This window comes from Peromyscus maniculatus, chromosome 8 (assembly GCF_049852395.1).
Source record: "Peromyscus maniculatus bairdii isolate BWxNUB_F1_BW_parent chromosome 8, HU_Pman_BW_mat_3.1, whole genome shotgun sequence".
NCBI lineage: Eukaryota > Metazoa > Chordata > Mammalia > Rodentia > Cricetidae > Peromyscus > Peromyscus maniculatus.
The window spans coordinates 10,576,934-10,593,142 of NC_134859.1; the positions used below are offsets into that span (position 1 = coordinate 10,576,934).

A 16,209-nucleotide genomic window follows, 5' to 3' on the forward strand; every position below is an offset into this window, starting at 1 on the left:
GAAAACCAAAAAAAAAAAAAAAAAAAAAAAAAAATGCCATTTGCAGGCCGGGCTGTGGTGGTGCATGCCTTTAATCCTAGCACTCAGGTGGCAGAGGCAGGTAGGTGGATCTCTGATTCAAGGCCAGCCTGGTCTACAAAGCAAGTTCTGTAGACCCAGGACAGCCAGGGCTACACAGAGAAATCCTGTCTTGAAACACACACATGCACACACGCACGCACGCACACAACCATTTGCATCCACAAGCTTGCTTTAATGAGTGTGTTTCAAGCTCTGTGTGTGATTCCCAGGAGACATTTTGACATACAGGAGCAGGGAAACTAAGCTTTGACAGGTGGCTGTACCCTTCCTGTGAGACTGGAGGGCAGTTCTCGGGCTATAAACCTTGTGACGTACTCACTGTTGCCTGTTGTGTTAGCTGTGTCAACATTTTAAAGTCAAGAGGTTTGATATAAAAAGCCTCACTTCTGACTTACCTTGGAAGACTGGAATTTGTGACCCAGATTGCCTCAAGGCCACAAGTGGCGAGAACTAGCCATCACACTAGGGACACAGCCTGGCCCACTTCTGCTGGGTTGTTCCCCTCCACTTCACTGGCTCCGTAGGTAGCTGGGAATCCATTTCCACTGCTGTCTTGAAATCAGCCAGCCTCTGGCAGGGACCTTGCTTTTCACACAGCAAGTGCAGAAGAAAAAGCCTGCACAGATGGGCAGGGGGCACTGGCTGTGAACACAAGTCTACGCTGCTTTCTGTAGCTGCCAGGGCACCTTTGAACAGCCTTGAAGAGAGGACTTGTTCTTCTCTGAGAGTCTGAGATGTGAGGCCACACCCAGGACTGCTCAGCGTCCCCAGGGTCTGTCCAGTGGCCCAGCCAGAGTTCTCTGAGTTTACACCACGACCAACCCAGAGAACCACACTGTATCCGATGCTGGCTATAGTCCTGAAGGTCTCTAAGGGGCTTTTCACAGCAGTTCTTGCCCAGCAGAGGACAGATGAACCCTTTGACTGGGGTCTCCTGGTGTGGGGAGGCCTCCTGGGCTGACTAAAACAAAGATGATTTGCTGAATGCCATTTCCAGCTCCTATGTTTGGAAAGGTCTCGGTTTGTGGCTACTGCATATATTTAGGTACTATGTGTATCTCAAATGAGCCTTGAAATCAGCTCTTTTTCTTTTGAGGGGTGGAGGGGGCCTGAGTCCTCTTGAGATGGGCATGGGTGGGGCTGGCTCAGGACAGCAAAGCCATGTCTGACACCAGGCAAGGTGCCTGAGGGCCATTGACAAAAGTCCTGCTCTGCTCACCAGGCCAGTTGTCCCTGCTGTGGAGTCAGTCATTCGGTGATACACCGCTGGGCAAGGTTGATGAGAAGAGGGTCCCTCTAGTACTGTGAACTTCAAGATCACCGTGGAGAGCCGGGCACCATGGTGTGCCAGGTCGTCTGGTCGGAAAGGCTCTCCCGTCTAGCACCAGGGCTTAGCCTTAATGAACACTGGCTCTCCCAGGACAGACATTTACCTTGTCAGTAGTTTATACCTCAGGTTCATGAGTTTATGGTCTTTGACATGGAGAAAGTATTGGTGACCATTCACTCACAGCAGTGTGGAGCTAGGCCTCCTGGTGCAGGGTGGTCGCTGAGCAACATCTGCCCTGCTTCAACACTGCATCCAGGTGGACCCTATTCTTTGCAAAAGACACCTCCCTTTCTGTGCTAGCCTCTGCAGCTTACACCCTCCCTCTCACCATGCCAGTCACCTCAGCCTTTGTTCATTGTTTTTTAAAAAAAAAAATGTTTTTATGTGGTTGCATATTTTGCCTGCATATATATGCCACACGCAAGCCTAGAGGCCAGAAGAGGGCTTCAGTTCTCCTGGAACTGGAGTTATAGATGGTGATGAACCACCCTGTGGGCACTGGGAATCGAACCTGGATCCTCTGGAACAGCAGCCAGTGCTCCTGACCACTGAGCCCTCTCTCCACACCCTTTGTTGTTTTTTGAGACAGGGTCTTATGTAGCCCAGGCTGGCCTTGAACTCTGTGTGGCTGAGGATGACCTTGACCTTCTAGTATTTCTGCCTCTACCTCCTGAGTGCTAGTTTTACAGGTATGCACAGCCATCTCTGGTTTTCACCTTAATCTTAACACTCAAAGGCTGACATCCTGAGATACCCTACACCAACTGGACAAACCAAGACAGTTGGTCCCTACCCCACCCCATCCCTGCATTCGGTCTGGTCTTGCAGCTCTCCCACTCCAGGTATTGTGAGCCCAGTGTGGAGGAAAGGGCTGAGACGCCTGAGATGGGGTTCTGCTGCTCTGAGTGCCTTCCTTGTTTGAGGGGATCAACCACATTCCTGGCAACTACCCATTCCCAGCCTCCAACCTGCGGGTCCTCCCCTCTAGGGCCAAGCCTGTCTTTGAAGTCAAGTTCCCAACAACATGTTCCAAAGTAGAAGGATGGACATTGACCTGCAGGACTGAGGATTTGTCTGCAGGAACCAGCTCCAGTTCTGACCACTGAGAGTCTTAACCCTGCAGTCTTAACCTGGGGTAGGACGTGAGTGTGAGGGAAAGTAGTGCCCTCTTTGAGGACCAGGGAAAGCTCCTGGGTGTCCACGTGCCAGGGACACGTGCATAGGCACAGCCTAGACCCCACTTCCCCAGCAACAACCTCTGCAAGGGAGGAGGGACAGTTCCCAATGGGGACAGTCTCCTGGATGAGTCAGAGCTGTGTGACCCTGAGTCTGTGGAGCCACATGATCTATCTACTACACGGTTGAAGCAGCACAAGGCTGCCATGGTGGTGAGCAGCTTGTGAATCTCTGCAGACCTCGAGTGTTCAGTTAGTGGCCAGAGGAAGGGACCAGCAAGGCCCACCCATGTGGAAAGTGGACAAGGCTGCTCGATACAGAGAGCTCCAGGCCAAGCTCCTTGTCTAAGATCTTTTTCTCCTCTGTCCCCAACCCCCTGACAGGGTTTCTCTGTGTAGTCCTGGCTGTCCTGGAACTCAACTCTATAGACCAGGCCGGCTCGAACTCAGATCTGCCTGCTTCTGCCTCCCAAGTGCTGGGATTAAAGGCCACCACCACTGCCTGGTAGAATAAGATTTTATTCTGGCCTATCTGTGGTATGGGGGTGAGGTCTCCAGGAATAGATAAGTGAGTCGCCTAGGTTAGGACTGCCTCGGCCTCAAGGAGCATGGGAAACAGACAAGCACACAGCATCCACACACACCAGTGGCCTCTATGAGCCAAGGGTTTCTTCCAGCACACTAGCCCTAGGCAGAATTTGCAGCTCTCCTTTCAAGATCCCCTCTCCCAGCTCTCCTGGAAAGTCCCCCGTCCTCCCCTCCCCCCTCCTCCACCCCCACTGCCAACTTGTCCCAGCTCCCCACTCAGCCCAGAAATTCAGTGCCCTCTGAGGTGGGACAGGAGCCATGGCCCCCAACCTCTGCCCAGGAAGGTTGTCTGTGTCTGTGAGGTGGCGTGGGCTCTCCGCAGTGGGAGAGAGGAGACCCCAGGACCACAAGGGAGTAAGATTAAGAGGAGAGAAAAACAGACCGATAGAAGGAATAGCCCCGCTTGAGAGTCCAGGGACGGAAGCCGCCCCCACACCCTCCACCTCATGCCCCAGGACTCGTCACTAATTGCCGCAGAAACGGGATCTCAGGTGAGTTTGTTCTTCCAGCAAGTACATGGGCTGGGAACCTGCTAGGCTCAAAATAGGTTTGCGGTCCTCCAGCCTTGGAGGATACCCCACAGTCCTAGACTACTCCAGTGGGGTGCTACACCAGTCTCCTTGTAGATTAGTAAGACATGAAAATAAGCAAATGGTGGTGCACACCTTTAATCCCAGTGTTTAGGAGGCAGAGGCAGGTGGATCTTTGTGAGTTCCAGGACAGCCTGGTCTACAGAGCGAGATCCAGGACAGGCACCAAAACTACACAGAGAAACTGTGTCTCGGAAAGAAAAAAAAAGTAAGTAAATGGTTCATTAATTCAAGGGCTAGAGATATAGCTCAGTTGCTAGAGTACATGCAAACATGCCCAAGTCCCTGGTTTGATTTCTGGTCCTGCAGAAAGTGGGTAGAGCAGCATAGGCCTGTAATCCCAACACGAAGGTAGTAGATACTGAATTATCAGAAGGTCAAGGTCATCCTCAGCTACAGAGTGAATTCAAAGCCAGCCTAGGATACATGGGACCCTATCTCAAAAATAATTAAAGCCAAAGAGAAAGCTCAACAAGGAAGAGTGCTTGCTTCGTAAGCATGAAGACCTGAGTTCAAATCCCTAGAGCCCAAGGAAAAAGCTGGGTGGTCTTACACACACCTGCTACTCCAGCAGTGGAGGATAGGGGTCAGACATAGGGTCATTGACTTGGTGGCCACCAGTCTAGCTGCATGTTCAGTTCAAGGGAGCAAGGTGGAGCATGATAGAGCAGGACACTCGGCATCTCCCTCTGGCCTCTGTACACGCACAAGGGCAAACACACACACACACACACACACACACACACACACACACACACACGGGCTTACACTATAATACACCCTCTCACACACAAAAACAATTCAGTTCATGATAGTGATCACTGGTAGAAATGATCACAGAAAATAAAAATAGTGCATGGTGAAATTTGCTTCCCATGGGGACTATTGGCCTGTACAGACAACTCGAGGAGACAGAAGCCAGTCCTGAAAACATCTTAGCAGAATGCCAAGGAGAGGGATTTTTGTTTTTGTTGTTTGACACAGGGTCTCATGTATCCCAGGCTGGCAGTGAACTCACTATGTAGCTGAGAGTGACCTTGGCCTGGTCCTCTTGCCATCCCAACTAAAGTGCTGGTATTTCCAGTTTATGCCACTGTCCCAGCTCCTCTGGTGCTAAGGGTCAAACTAGGCAAGCACTCTGCCAACCCAAAGGGGTTGTTTTAAAACCACTTTGTGGCTGGCTGGCGGTGGTGCAAGTCTTTAATCCCAGCACTTGGAAGGCAGAGCCAAGCGGATCTCTGTAAGTTCGAGGCCAGCCTGGTCTACAGAGTGAGATGCAGGACAGGCACCAAAACTACACAGAGAAACCCTGTCTCAAAAATAAATAAATAAATAAATAAATAAATAAATAAATAAATAAATAAATAAATAAATAAATAAACCACTTTGTGCTATTGGGGGAATTGCTTAAGAAATTCAATTGGCTCTGTGAAAAACTTCACTCAAAAGCTGTGTTATTCATGAAATTGTTGGCCAAGGATTGTGTGGTTTATATTTTAGATACATAGTTAAACACTGAGTCAACATGGGTCCCCTATGCAGACCCTTCCCCCTATATCCAGGATCCCTGCACCCTTTATTGGGTCTGATCCAGGGTCCCAGGTCTCTTCTTTAGAGTGAAGGGGACCCCATGGTGGTTGGGTCACAGGCTTGTGTCTTATGGGGGGTTGGTGTGCTTCTCTGCAACCTGTGTGCTTGCTAGGGACTCCAGCCGCAGCTATTTCAAGTGCCTGGCAGATCCAGGGGCCTCCTGCGGATCCTTTGAGAGTGGCATCAGTGGCGGCAGCTGTGGCACCGGCGGCAGGGATGGCGGCTGAGCCACCGTTGCGGCAGAATGTGGAGAGGTGGCAGAGCTGATGATGTTGCTGCGGGGGCCCAAGGCTGGAGACGAAGCAGGAGAAACCCGCACTGTGTTCAACATTTCTGAAAGCTGCTGGCCTGATGGAGTTCTCCCCCTCAGGGAACAGAAGCCAGAGCCTAGAGCTGCATTGTAAGCCATGGCAGGGCTGGCCACTACACCTCCTCTGGTCCTGGTCCTGAGCGCTTCCTCAAGGGTGACTAAGACACGTAACTCCAAAAATGGGCACTAGAATAGAATGGTGCACCCGGAGGGCAGGGAACTTGGAGTTGGGGATCAGGTGTCTGGACTGAGCCTCAGCTACTTTGTCTTTGGAAAGGACAAACAGCAGCCCTGCTGGACCAGGACAAGAACCAGAAGAGGCAGACAGGAAGTGCTCTGTGAATGTTAAGGTCCAGAGATGTATGAACCAGGAATGCTCAAGGTCCAGTCCTCTCAGACTGGCTCCTGGCAGCCCTGGACAAGAAACCCAGGACTGTAAATGGCCTCCTTTGTCCCACCTCTGCAGCCAGGGGGACCTCTGGGGATGGGTACTGGCCAAGAAACTCCCCTGAAGAGGAGTGCAGAAGCCCAGAACAGCTAGAGGGCCCACAGCCTGTTTTCCTAGCCTGAGAGCAAATGGCTTCCAGAATGTGGACAGAGCAGGCAAGAATGGAAGAGGTGAGTGGATGAGGCCCAGGCTAAAGGTGAGGGAAAAGGGGAAGGGCCAGTAGAAGCTAGAGGTCTGCCAGAACCTCAGGTGGGTCAGGTACTCACGGGGGTAGCCTGGAGCAAGTAAGGATCCGGTGCGCACACGATCACCCATGTTTTGAACTGGGGCATACGAAACCTTCACAGCTGAGGAGAAAAGATCTGAATAGCTGCGACCCGTCCAGAGTTCTGGCTCCTACATCAGGCCAGACTTTCCACTCTGGTGAGGTCCAAGCAAGGTAAAGCTGTTGAGCTTGTCACAGTTCAAGCTCTACTTTATTATGTGATTTTGGGGAATATACTACCCATTGAGAGAAAAGGCCTTCCCTCAACCACTGTAGAAGGTCTACAGTGATGGAGACGGGATTAACGGTCTCCCCACTGGTCCAGGCTCCTCTCCCGAGACTGCTTCACACCAAGAGGACCTTCCTTGTGCGTTTGTGAAATGCCTCTCTCGTGGTTGCTCTGGGCAAGCAGTCTGGAGGGCTCATCAAACATTAGCCCTGCCGTCCCGCTTCAGTGCTCCCTGAAGCCCGGCTCAGCCCCTCCCGTCAGATCTGCACCGGGGTTGCTGGGCAGTCACTTTCTGCCTGGGCAAAGGGCATGGGGGACGCTGCTCCGCTCTCTTGGTAATAGGGTGGGGCCCGTGAGGGAGTTGCATGGTGGACTCCTAAAAGGTCTATTTCGTGGAACTCACAGACGTGACCTTATTGGAGCAAAAGATCTTTGCAAGTGTAATTTCAGGTCTTGAAATGGATGACCCTAGATTACACTAAGCCTGAAGTCCAGTGATAAGTGTCCTCATGAAAGTCAGAAGAAAAGAAACTGGAGGAGGAGGAGGCTGTGGTAGCTGGAGTGATCTGTCCCCTGCCAAGAGGCTCCAATGCCATAGGAGCTGGCAAGGACCCGGAGAGACTTTGGCCGCTCTGAGGAGAGTGTAGCTCTGCCTATACTGTGCCTTAGGACTTGAGCTCTGGGGAAACTGTCCTGGGGCCCTGGGGCTCTGGGGTGTGTTGGTTAGCTTCAGCAGCTGCTGTGGGGTGTGTCCTCTGTCCAGCACATCTTTTCTTTGCATGTCAGGCTTAGTCCATGGACAGCCCATGGAATTCCTATAGACATTCTGGGATCCTCTATCACTCCTGATGTGAATGCTTGGGGGCCTGTGCAGGGGCAAGCTTTAGACATATCCTTCCCAGAGGAAAGCATCCCAACGGGTGTGCAGAGAAGCTCCAGTTTTGTATTGTTTTATTATACACCAGTGATAAAATCAAGAATCTTGGGGTCCCAGACACCAGAATAACCCCAGCAACCGAATCAAACTGCATAAAGATTGGGGTCTCTTGCTCTATGACCCTTGACCTCCTGGGTCTGGTCCTGTCCATGGTTCTTTACCCATGTCCCAGTTTCTATGCTCCAGGTAGACTCATACTCCCCAAGTTCTCCCCAACCTACCACAGGGCCTTTGGACCTGCTCTTCCTCCACGCAGACCACACTCCTCCCTCTGCACCCTTCACTGACTAACTCCTGTTCCTTCTTCAGAGGTGTTCCAGGAGCTGTCTAATCGTTCCCCCGTGGACCAGCTTTGCCTGGCACAACTCTCTCATCATCACCCCAGCAGCCCTCCCGAGGCCAGCCTTTGCTAGTGTTCAGCGGCTGGGGCTGGGGCCTTTCTTCAGCTCAGCTATTCATTTGTTTTCCAGTACTAGGGAAAGAACCCAGGGCCTTGCATTTATGAACTCTATCACTGAGTTCTACCTTTAGTCCCTCAGGTCGGTTGGGGGTTTTTGTTTGTTTTGTTTTGTTTTGTTTGTGTAGTTCTGGCTGTACTGGAGCTTGATCTGTAGACCAGGCTGGCCTTGAACTCAGAGACCCACCTATAAGGCCAGCCTGGTCTCCAGAGTGAGTTCCAGGACAGCCAGGGCTACACAAAGAAACCCCGTCTCGGAAAACAAATAAAACAAAAACCAAAAGGTGTTGTGCCACCATGGCTGGCTCCTTCAGGTTAGTTGTTTACCTGTTTATCACTATGGATTCTTGCCTTCTGTTACATGCTTACAAGGCTATACCCACCCTTCCACCAGCCAGCAGGCCCCAGGGGGCCATTCACCACTTCCGCTTCTCACTGTTTCCTGGTGCCTGGTGAGATAACCAGCACACAATGGGGACCTTACTCTTGGGAGTGACTATGAGGGCTCCTTGGCCAGAGGCAGCACCAGCCCTGTCCACCTGCCTCCCCCTGTCCTGGCCAGCAGAACCTCAGGGAAGGAATCCCAGGAAACACTGATGCTCCTCACCTGCCAGGTCCTTCTCCCCAATCCGAGTCCCGGTCTGGCTGTTCATTCGGCCTTTGTACAGGACCCCATCCACTCCCAGGATGTCCACCTCGGCCTGTGGGATGGCCCAGGTCCCGAGTCAGAGTCTCCACTGCCACCCCTTTGCCTTGATGCACACAGATGCCCAGAGCCAGGCACAGCCAGGGCACGGCCTCAAGGTACCCTCAGCTCAGGGCCTCATCCCACACCTGGGGCTGGGTATGCTGCTGTCCAGTCTCTGTGGGGGGGGGGGCACAGCCAGACTCACAGTGTCATAGTCCATCAGTACAGGGTCACCATAAGGGTAGAGTGTTGATAGGTCATGTGACTTGTGCTTGAAGGTAGTCTCATTTCGGGGTCCATCACCCCAGTCCTTCTGGGAGCCCAGACCTTCTTCCTGGACTCCAAAGTTCCGGAAATGCAGCTGCTGCTGCTGCTGTTCCCTAGACAGGGCAGAAGGTCAGCACCACCACATGGAGAACCCGCCCAGAGGACCCCAGCACAGGCGCCAAGGCCCGGACAGTGTCAAAGACGGTGGTTAGTACAGCAGGCAGGCCTGAAGTGTGGTTAGCAAATACAGACATGGACAATTCTAGGAGGGAAATAACCCTTACTCCCTTCTCTGAACCAGCCACCCCTGGAGCCCAGGTCTGGCCTTGCCAAGTACACGCTCTTGCCCTGGGCTCCAGTCATCAGACATAGGAGTTTAGGGACCAGCACAGGTCATTCATCCATCCCCTGGCAATTATTAATGCTTAGCTGTTCATTCATTCTCCCCACCCTTGTCCCACTCCTGGCCAGAAGCTCACACAGGCTGGGCCCTGGAAGGACCCCTGGAACCCAAGAATGAGGAAAATGGAGCTGAGGTCCAGGTAGCAGGCTAGGTTGAAGGAGAAAAATGGCAGGCACATTCCCCAGCCACTCACTAGCTGAGGTCTTGGACAGGTCACATAGTCTTAGTCTCTTCAACTGTGAAGTGGGATGATAATGGAATACACAAAGGAAGCCATATGACCCAGCAAGGGCTCCCAGGGTCCTCAATTACTCACCCACCAGGAAACAAGCATGTTAATACTAGATTCCAGGGATTATAAGACTTATCGAGAAGCCCTCCCATTTCCACCACCACCCCATTCATTCAGCAGTGCTGGAGATTGAACCCAGGGCCTTGTGCAGGCTAGACAAACACTGCCACTGAGCTACATCCCCAGCCCTTTTGTCCTGTTTGTGTTCTTGTTTGTTTGTTTATTCTGTAGCCTAGGAAGACCTTGAGATCCTTTTCCCTCAGTCTCCTGAGTAGCTAGCATAATATACCTCTGCTACAAGACCCACCTAAGTTCAGGCCCACAGTAGATGCCAATGCAAATGTTGGTTCCTATCTTCCATTGTCCTCTGTGCACTTAACAGCCACCCCAACCTTCCAGATGGGCATCCCAGGCCCTCTTTGGCTCTTGCATTGAAGGAAAGCCTCGGTGGCAGAGGTCTTGGATCTCACCGAGGATGGGGGTGGGCATGGCCCTCACCTCATCAGCTGCCTCTGCAGATACTCGAAGCTGTTGGCACTGGCTGGCCTCATATGTGACAGCCCACGGGTGTTGCGGATGGTGATCAGGTGTCTGTGGAGAGAGACCAGGGCTGTGGGAGGCGCACATGGCCAGCAGAGGGCCCCAGGCTCCCAGGCCTGGAGAGAGGAAACTCTGTCTGCAGCTAACAGCCCAAAGTCCACATACAAAGCTTGCAGCTGACAGTCAGGGGAAAGATACAATCGCTGTTCAGAATATAAAGTGGAAACCAAACCAGGGGGAGTGGTGAACCCTTATAATCCAACGCTTGGTAGACTGAGGCCGTAGGAAAGCAAGTTCAAAGTCAGCCTGTACTGTTAGTCCAAAACCAAAGGAGGGAAATCCTAGGGATTTGTTACAGATAGATGCTTGCCAGGAGCTGTGGCACAAGGAGAGGACACACTGCCTGGAAGGAAGGGGCGTGGTAAAGGACTCGGGCACACATGGAGGATGCACACCGTGGACACTCCAGGCGGGAGTTCCCTTCAAATGGCTAAGGTTATGTCCTGTGTATTTTGCCTCCATAAGGAAATAAAAATAAATCCAGAACAGCCTTCCAGGGAGCTGGGCACGCTCCACCTCTCATCTGTGCGGTGGTCACACACATGCAGAAGTGTTTTTTACTGTACTGATGGTAAGCTTCAAGGAAACATGTTCAGTGAAACATACTGATTTCCATTTTATAAAGTACAGAAAGGCACAAGGAAACAAGCACCAGAACAGGGACAGACTTTGACATTCATATCCTTTCAATATTTTGTCCATGTTTATGTAATTTCTTTAAAGAAAATGGGAAAATCACATACATATGCTTGATTTCACTTATCTTTTTTCCTAGTCGTTAATATTCCTCCACAGCCATGCTATCCGGCATAGTAGCCGGTGGCTACAAGTGGATAACAAAATTCAGACAAGGTTTGAGACCCAGATTCTTGGTCACATTGGTCCTCAGCACACATGCACGGATGGCACTTTCCACCCAGGACTGCAGTTTGTGCACAGACCGGTTCCTCACCGGGAATGTCCCCCTGGACCAGCGTTCCACCTACAACTCAGTCTGCACCATCTGCTGTGACTGTGCCTCAGCCCCCAGCTGTCTCCAGTCTTTTTACTGCTGTCAATAAAACCGCAATGCCATCCTGTGGTTTGAAAGGAAAATCCTGGTGGAAGCCCTACAGCTCCCTGCTGCTTTGGGGGCTGTGACAGCTTTGTGGGTCTCAAGGCTGGCTAGCTCTGCAGAGACCAGCAGTCCAGGACAGATTACAGTCACTATATGACCCAGCATTTTCTCTCCTAAGGTCTGTTCCCCAGACAATGGGAAACTGGTACTCAAATAAATACCCACCAATGTTCACAGCAGCGCTAGTAACAACAGCTGAAAGAGGCATCCCAAATGCTGAAAAGGTTTTCTGCCCATACAATGGAATATTATTCAGCTGTAACAAAGGAGCGGAGCATTGATTGCTGCTTCAACGTGGAGGAATCTCATTAGGCGCGGTAAGGAAGGCAGACACCAAAGGTCACATAGTGTACAGTCCCGTTTACAGGAAACAGTTGGGAAAGACAAATGGTTTCCTGGGTTACGGGAGGTGGCAATGAGAAGCGACTCCTAACGGGACTGGGATGCCTTTGGGAGACCGAGCAGTGCGCTGGAATTGACTAGAGGCAACAATTGCAGTGGTACAGGCCACTGAACCACGTCCTTTACAACCGTGTCAAAGGGCAAGGAGTTGGGATTAAAGATACGCCCCGGATATCTCGATGATGGCAGCCGTGATACCGGAGGACTGCAAGTTCTGAGGCCAGCCTGGAAAGCACAGCAAGACTCTGTCTCCAAAAGATTAGTGAACTCAGAAACAACAAATGCCTACGTTACCTCAGTGACCCCTCTGTCCTTTTTCTTTTTTGTGGCTCTGACTCAGTCTCTGGTACAAAACACTGACTAGGTGGTAACGGTGAGAGAGAAGACCTACTCCTCTGTATAGGGGACCACTGGGGGGACAGGTGACGGTGGCTATAGAATGGTGTGGAAGGATGAGTACATAGGTAGTTGTGTGCGTTCGCATATGGAGCAGCTGTATGTGCTTGAGGTCTGCAGAGCAGTCACCGTGTGTATATGACGACTGTAGGAAAGTCGTGCCGGACCCCGCAAACCCGGAGAGCGCCCTCTGGCGGCGGTACTCACGGGCCGGTCATCATCTCTACAGGCCGCTCACAGGAGATGCACTTCACACGCTCGAACAGTTTCCTAGAGGACAAGGTCAGTAGTCAGAGGTTAGCAGGTCCCGGGCCTAGGGGTGGGGTGAACTTAAGGTTCCCCAAGCCCCTTTGTCAATGCCGGAGGCCCCGGGACAGAGCTCTGTGGTTTCCCACCCCATGCAGACCCAGGATTGCGAAGCCACCCTTCGAGGAGGAAGATATACGGAACCTGACGGCAAGCTTCTCTGCCGTCAGATGGGCCTGCCAATTGGTGGGCCTATCCTGGTTTCCCTTCCCTCTCTGAGCCTCAGTTTCTTCATCTGAAGAGAAGCCTGGAAGCTCTCTGTGCGTCCGGCCCTCCCTGCCCCCGTCCCCACGGCCAAGTTTTAGAACTCAGGCGTCTCTCTGTTGGCAACAGTATCAGTATCAGCATCCTCACTTCTTAAAGCCGGCAGCACTGTCTGGGTCGAATCGCAGGCCTTCTATCAGAAGCTTCCGAACTACTTTCCAGACCTCTTCTATGTCCCTCTTCAAGCTATTCAGATCACTGTGGACCAGCTGCCAATCAGAAGGAAGAAAGAAGGAAGGCTGTCAGTTAGCTGATCCCAACAACCTGTAGAGTCACACAAAGAACAAGAGAAAGAGACCCAGGAAAGGGAAAACCATTCAGCTCATACCTTTATGGGTGCTGTTGGCATCGGGGATCTGCAAAGTCAGATTCCCAGTAGCCTTTGCAAGAAATGCCCCCAGCTCCTGCCTCCAAACCTGCTGCTCAATTGCAGGGCTAGAGGCTGGAAAAACATTTCTCCGGGGAACCCTATACTCTGACTTTCACACACCTGAAAAATATTTATGGAGGGTTTGCATATAAAGTGGACAATTGCTTTAGCATGCTCATAAAGTTGTGTAACCATCACAATCAAAAAAATTTTTTTTCTAAATTTTCTTTTGAGACAGGGTCTCTCTACAGAGCTCTGGCTGTCCTAGAACTTGAACTCACAGACCTATCTGCCTGTCTCCCAAGTGGTGGGATTCAAGGCATGTACCACCATGCCTGGCAAATTTATTTGCTTACTTTTTATTTTTGTTTTTCGAGACAGTGTTTCTCTGTGTAGTCCTGGCCATCCTGAAACTTGCTCTATAGACCCGGCTGACCTCAAACTCAGAGATCCGCCTGCCTGTGCCTCCCGAGGGCTGGGATAAAGGTGCGCCACCGCCTCCTGGTAGTTTATTATTTCTTTTAGAGCCAGTACCTCACTATGGAGCTGAGTCTGGCCCGGAAGCCACCATCCCCTGCCTTGGCATCGGAAGGGCTGAGATTTCAGCTTTACACCTCCACAGGCTTCATAGTCTATTTTAGAACATCTACATGACTCTCCCATTTCCATTTACCCCTATTTCCTCCCAAATCTCCAGCCCCTGGCAACCAATAACCTACTTTTTGTCCTTAGGACTTGTCTATTCTGGACCCCTTTTCCTTCTCCCTATAAGACAGGGTCTTGCTATATTATTTCGGCTGACCTCCAGACTCACTGTATCCCAAGCTGGACTTGAACTTGTGAAGCTCCTGAGCTGGGATACCAGCTGTGCACCACACCACCCTCATCCCTGAGTTCAGTGAGTTATATGCAAATTCCTACGTGGGTCACTTGTCACTTGGCTTTAGATTCAGCTGCACTGGAGCAAGAGACACCCAGGCCAGCTGCTCTGAGAAATGTGATGGGATTGTGGCTTTGCATTGACTTGTGTCCTTTCTTTGAGGAACTGTCTCCACAAAGACGGTGCCCCATCTGCTTGCCTCACTGCTTACCCAGCAAGGAGCGGAAATGCTGAGTGAATAAATCTCCAGCTTACAGATGGGAAGGCTGAAGCCTGTGTAAGACTCAAACCCAGAGCACCTGACTCTGAACTTGCCACCACAGTTAGAAGAGCCATGTAGCGTTGTCACTGCTGCGTCTCAGGGACACTGTGCAAGAGGAGGCAGGCCTGGGACTCCCCGTCTACACTCCCCAGGTGTGGCACACCGAGGTAGTCGCTGAGTGACGCATGGACAAACGGCAGGCATGGTCCTTTCTGCAGAAGGCCTCCTCCGCCCTAACCTGTTAGTTTGCTTGTACCACCCCAAGAGTTAAGCCTCCTGCGTGACTCCAGAGGTGGCTGGGACTCATGCCACTGGAGTCATCCCTCTTGCTGAATAGGGCCAACTGGTGTAACCAACAGGAGGACGCAGAATGATGGGAGTGACTTCCAGAGCTGAGGAGCAAAAGACATTGCACATTCTTCTTATTGTCTTGGGTCCCTTGGTGTGTGTGTGTGTGTGTGTGTGTGTGTGTGTGTGTGTGTGTGTGTGTGTGTCAGGGGAAGTGGCTGCCATATGATGAGGCCCCTTAAGTGGCCCTAAGGAGGAGTCAGTATATGAGACACTGAAGCAATTTGCCAACAGTCACATCTGGGACCAGTCTTTGAAGTGGCTTCGTGTGGTTCATTCAGATGACGCAGTACGAACACCACATTTGCTCTGACTTGGGAGGGAGTCATGGGTCCTGGACCACCCGGGAAGCTGCTTCCAAGTTCTTGCTCTTCAAGACCATCAGCACTCGCTCTTTGAAGCTGCCAAGCTCCAGGGCAATTTGTCAGGTAGCAATGGCTCCCAGCACAGGCTCACCTTGGTGTTCAGGTCCTTCCTGAGGTGCTTCAGTGACTTCTTCCAGTCACTCTCCTGGTTGGAGATTTTCAAGAGCATGCTCTGGACCATCTCATTCAACTCCATCGCCACCACCTCCAGGTCCGTTCGGCTCGCCTTGCTTGCTAAGGCATCCTTGTCAGCTTTCTAGGCAGAGGGGGTTCAGGGCAGCAAGATTGCTGGGGAGGGAGACCCCTGATCCCTGTGGTCAGTTTTTCTAGTTGAAGGCCATGAATGTGTAGCCTTAAGTTCAGTGGCGGTGTCTACACTGGCTCAGACACAGCTGTGGGATCTGAGCCAAAAGGAAAGTTGATGTGTGACTTTTATGTTTTTATTTTTACAGACAGAGTTTTATGGATACCACGGGATACAGGCTAGCCTTGTATGCCTCAGTCACGGATAACCGTGAATTTCTGATTCTTCTGCGTCCAGTGGTGAGATTATGGGTTCATGCCACTGTGCATAGTTCATGTAGTGCTGGGGATTGAAACCAGGGCTTTTTGAATGCTAGGAAGGCACTTGACCAACTGAGCTACATCCATTCCCCAGCCTGATGCCTAATTTTTTGTCTTATTTTGTTTTTTGATACAGGATCTCACTAGGTAGCCCTGGCTGTCCTGGAACTCTTTCCAAAGGTCAGGCTGGCCTTGAACTCAAAGATCCACCTGCTTCTGCCTCCCGAGTGCTGAGTGCTGGAATTAAAGGCATGTGCCCTCACCACTAGCTCTGATCTTTTAAATAGTAAATAGTGTCACTAATCTCCAGTCATGGGAAAGAGGAGTGGGTAGGTAACTTCTGAGGCCTCCCAGAATTCCTGAGTGAATACAGGCAGAGGGAATGGTAGCTGCTGCCTTTGCCTGGGTACTTCTGATCCTGATTGGCAAATCAGAGGCACAGGATTAACAGGGAGTGGGAGGCAGGGGACCCTCTGCTTACTCACTTCTTTCAGCTCCTGATCCATTATGGTTTTATCGGCTTTAATCAGATCCAGCCTGTGGATTTCGTCCTTGAGGGTCTGAGAACAGAGCATAGACAGCCTTTATTGTGGCCTTGAGGGTAAAATCAGCTTTGCGTCTCCAGCTTTGCCATATGCTAGCAAGGGAACTGGGACCAGATGGGTACGAAGCAGGTGGCTGGGTC

General features: G+C 51.4%; 1 protein-coding gene across 1 annotated transcript in view; it reads right to left on the reverse strand.

The window, feature by feature from the left end:
- Nucleotides 1-5,218: 5,218 nt before the first annotated feature.
- Nucleotides 5,219-16,209, reverse strand: part of C8H16orf96 (chromosome 8 C16orf96 homolog) — a 28,721-nt gene continuing 17,730 nt past the window's right edge. Inside the window, exons 8-16 of the mRNA XM_042283598.2 lie at nucleotides 16,010-16,084; nucleotides 15,052-15,216; nucleotides 12,826-12,944; nucleotides 12,373-12,435; nucleotides 10,149-10,241; nucleotides 8,894-9,068; nucleotides 8,608-8,701; nucleotides 6,379-6,459; nucleotides 5,219-5,645 (exon numbers count right to left, since the gene is read on the reverse strand). Coding sequence (XP_042139532.1) covers nucleotides 5,482-5,645; nucleotides 6,379-6,459; nucleotides 8,608-8,701; nucleotides 8,894-9,068; nucleotides 10,149-10,241; nucleotides 12,373-12,435; nucleotides 12,826-12,944; nucleotides 15,052-15,216; nucleotides 16,010-16,084 — 1,029 coding nt within the window. The 3' untranslated portion in view covers nucleotides 5,219-5,481. The remainder of the gene's footprint in view (nucleotides 5,646-6,378; nucleotides 6,460-8,607; nucleotides 8,702-8,893; nucleotides 9,069-10,148; nucleotides 10,242-12,372; nucleotides 12,436-12,825; nucleotides 12,945-15,051; nucleotides 15,217-16,009; nucleotides 16,085-16,209) is intronic.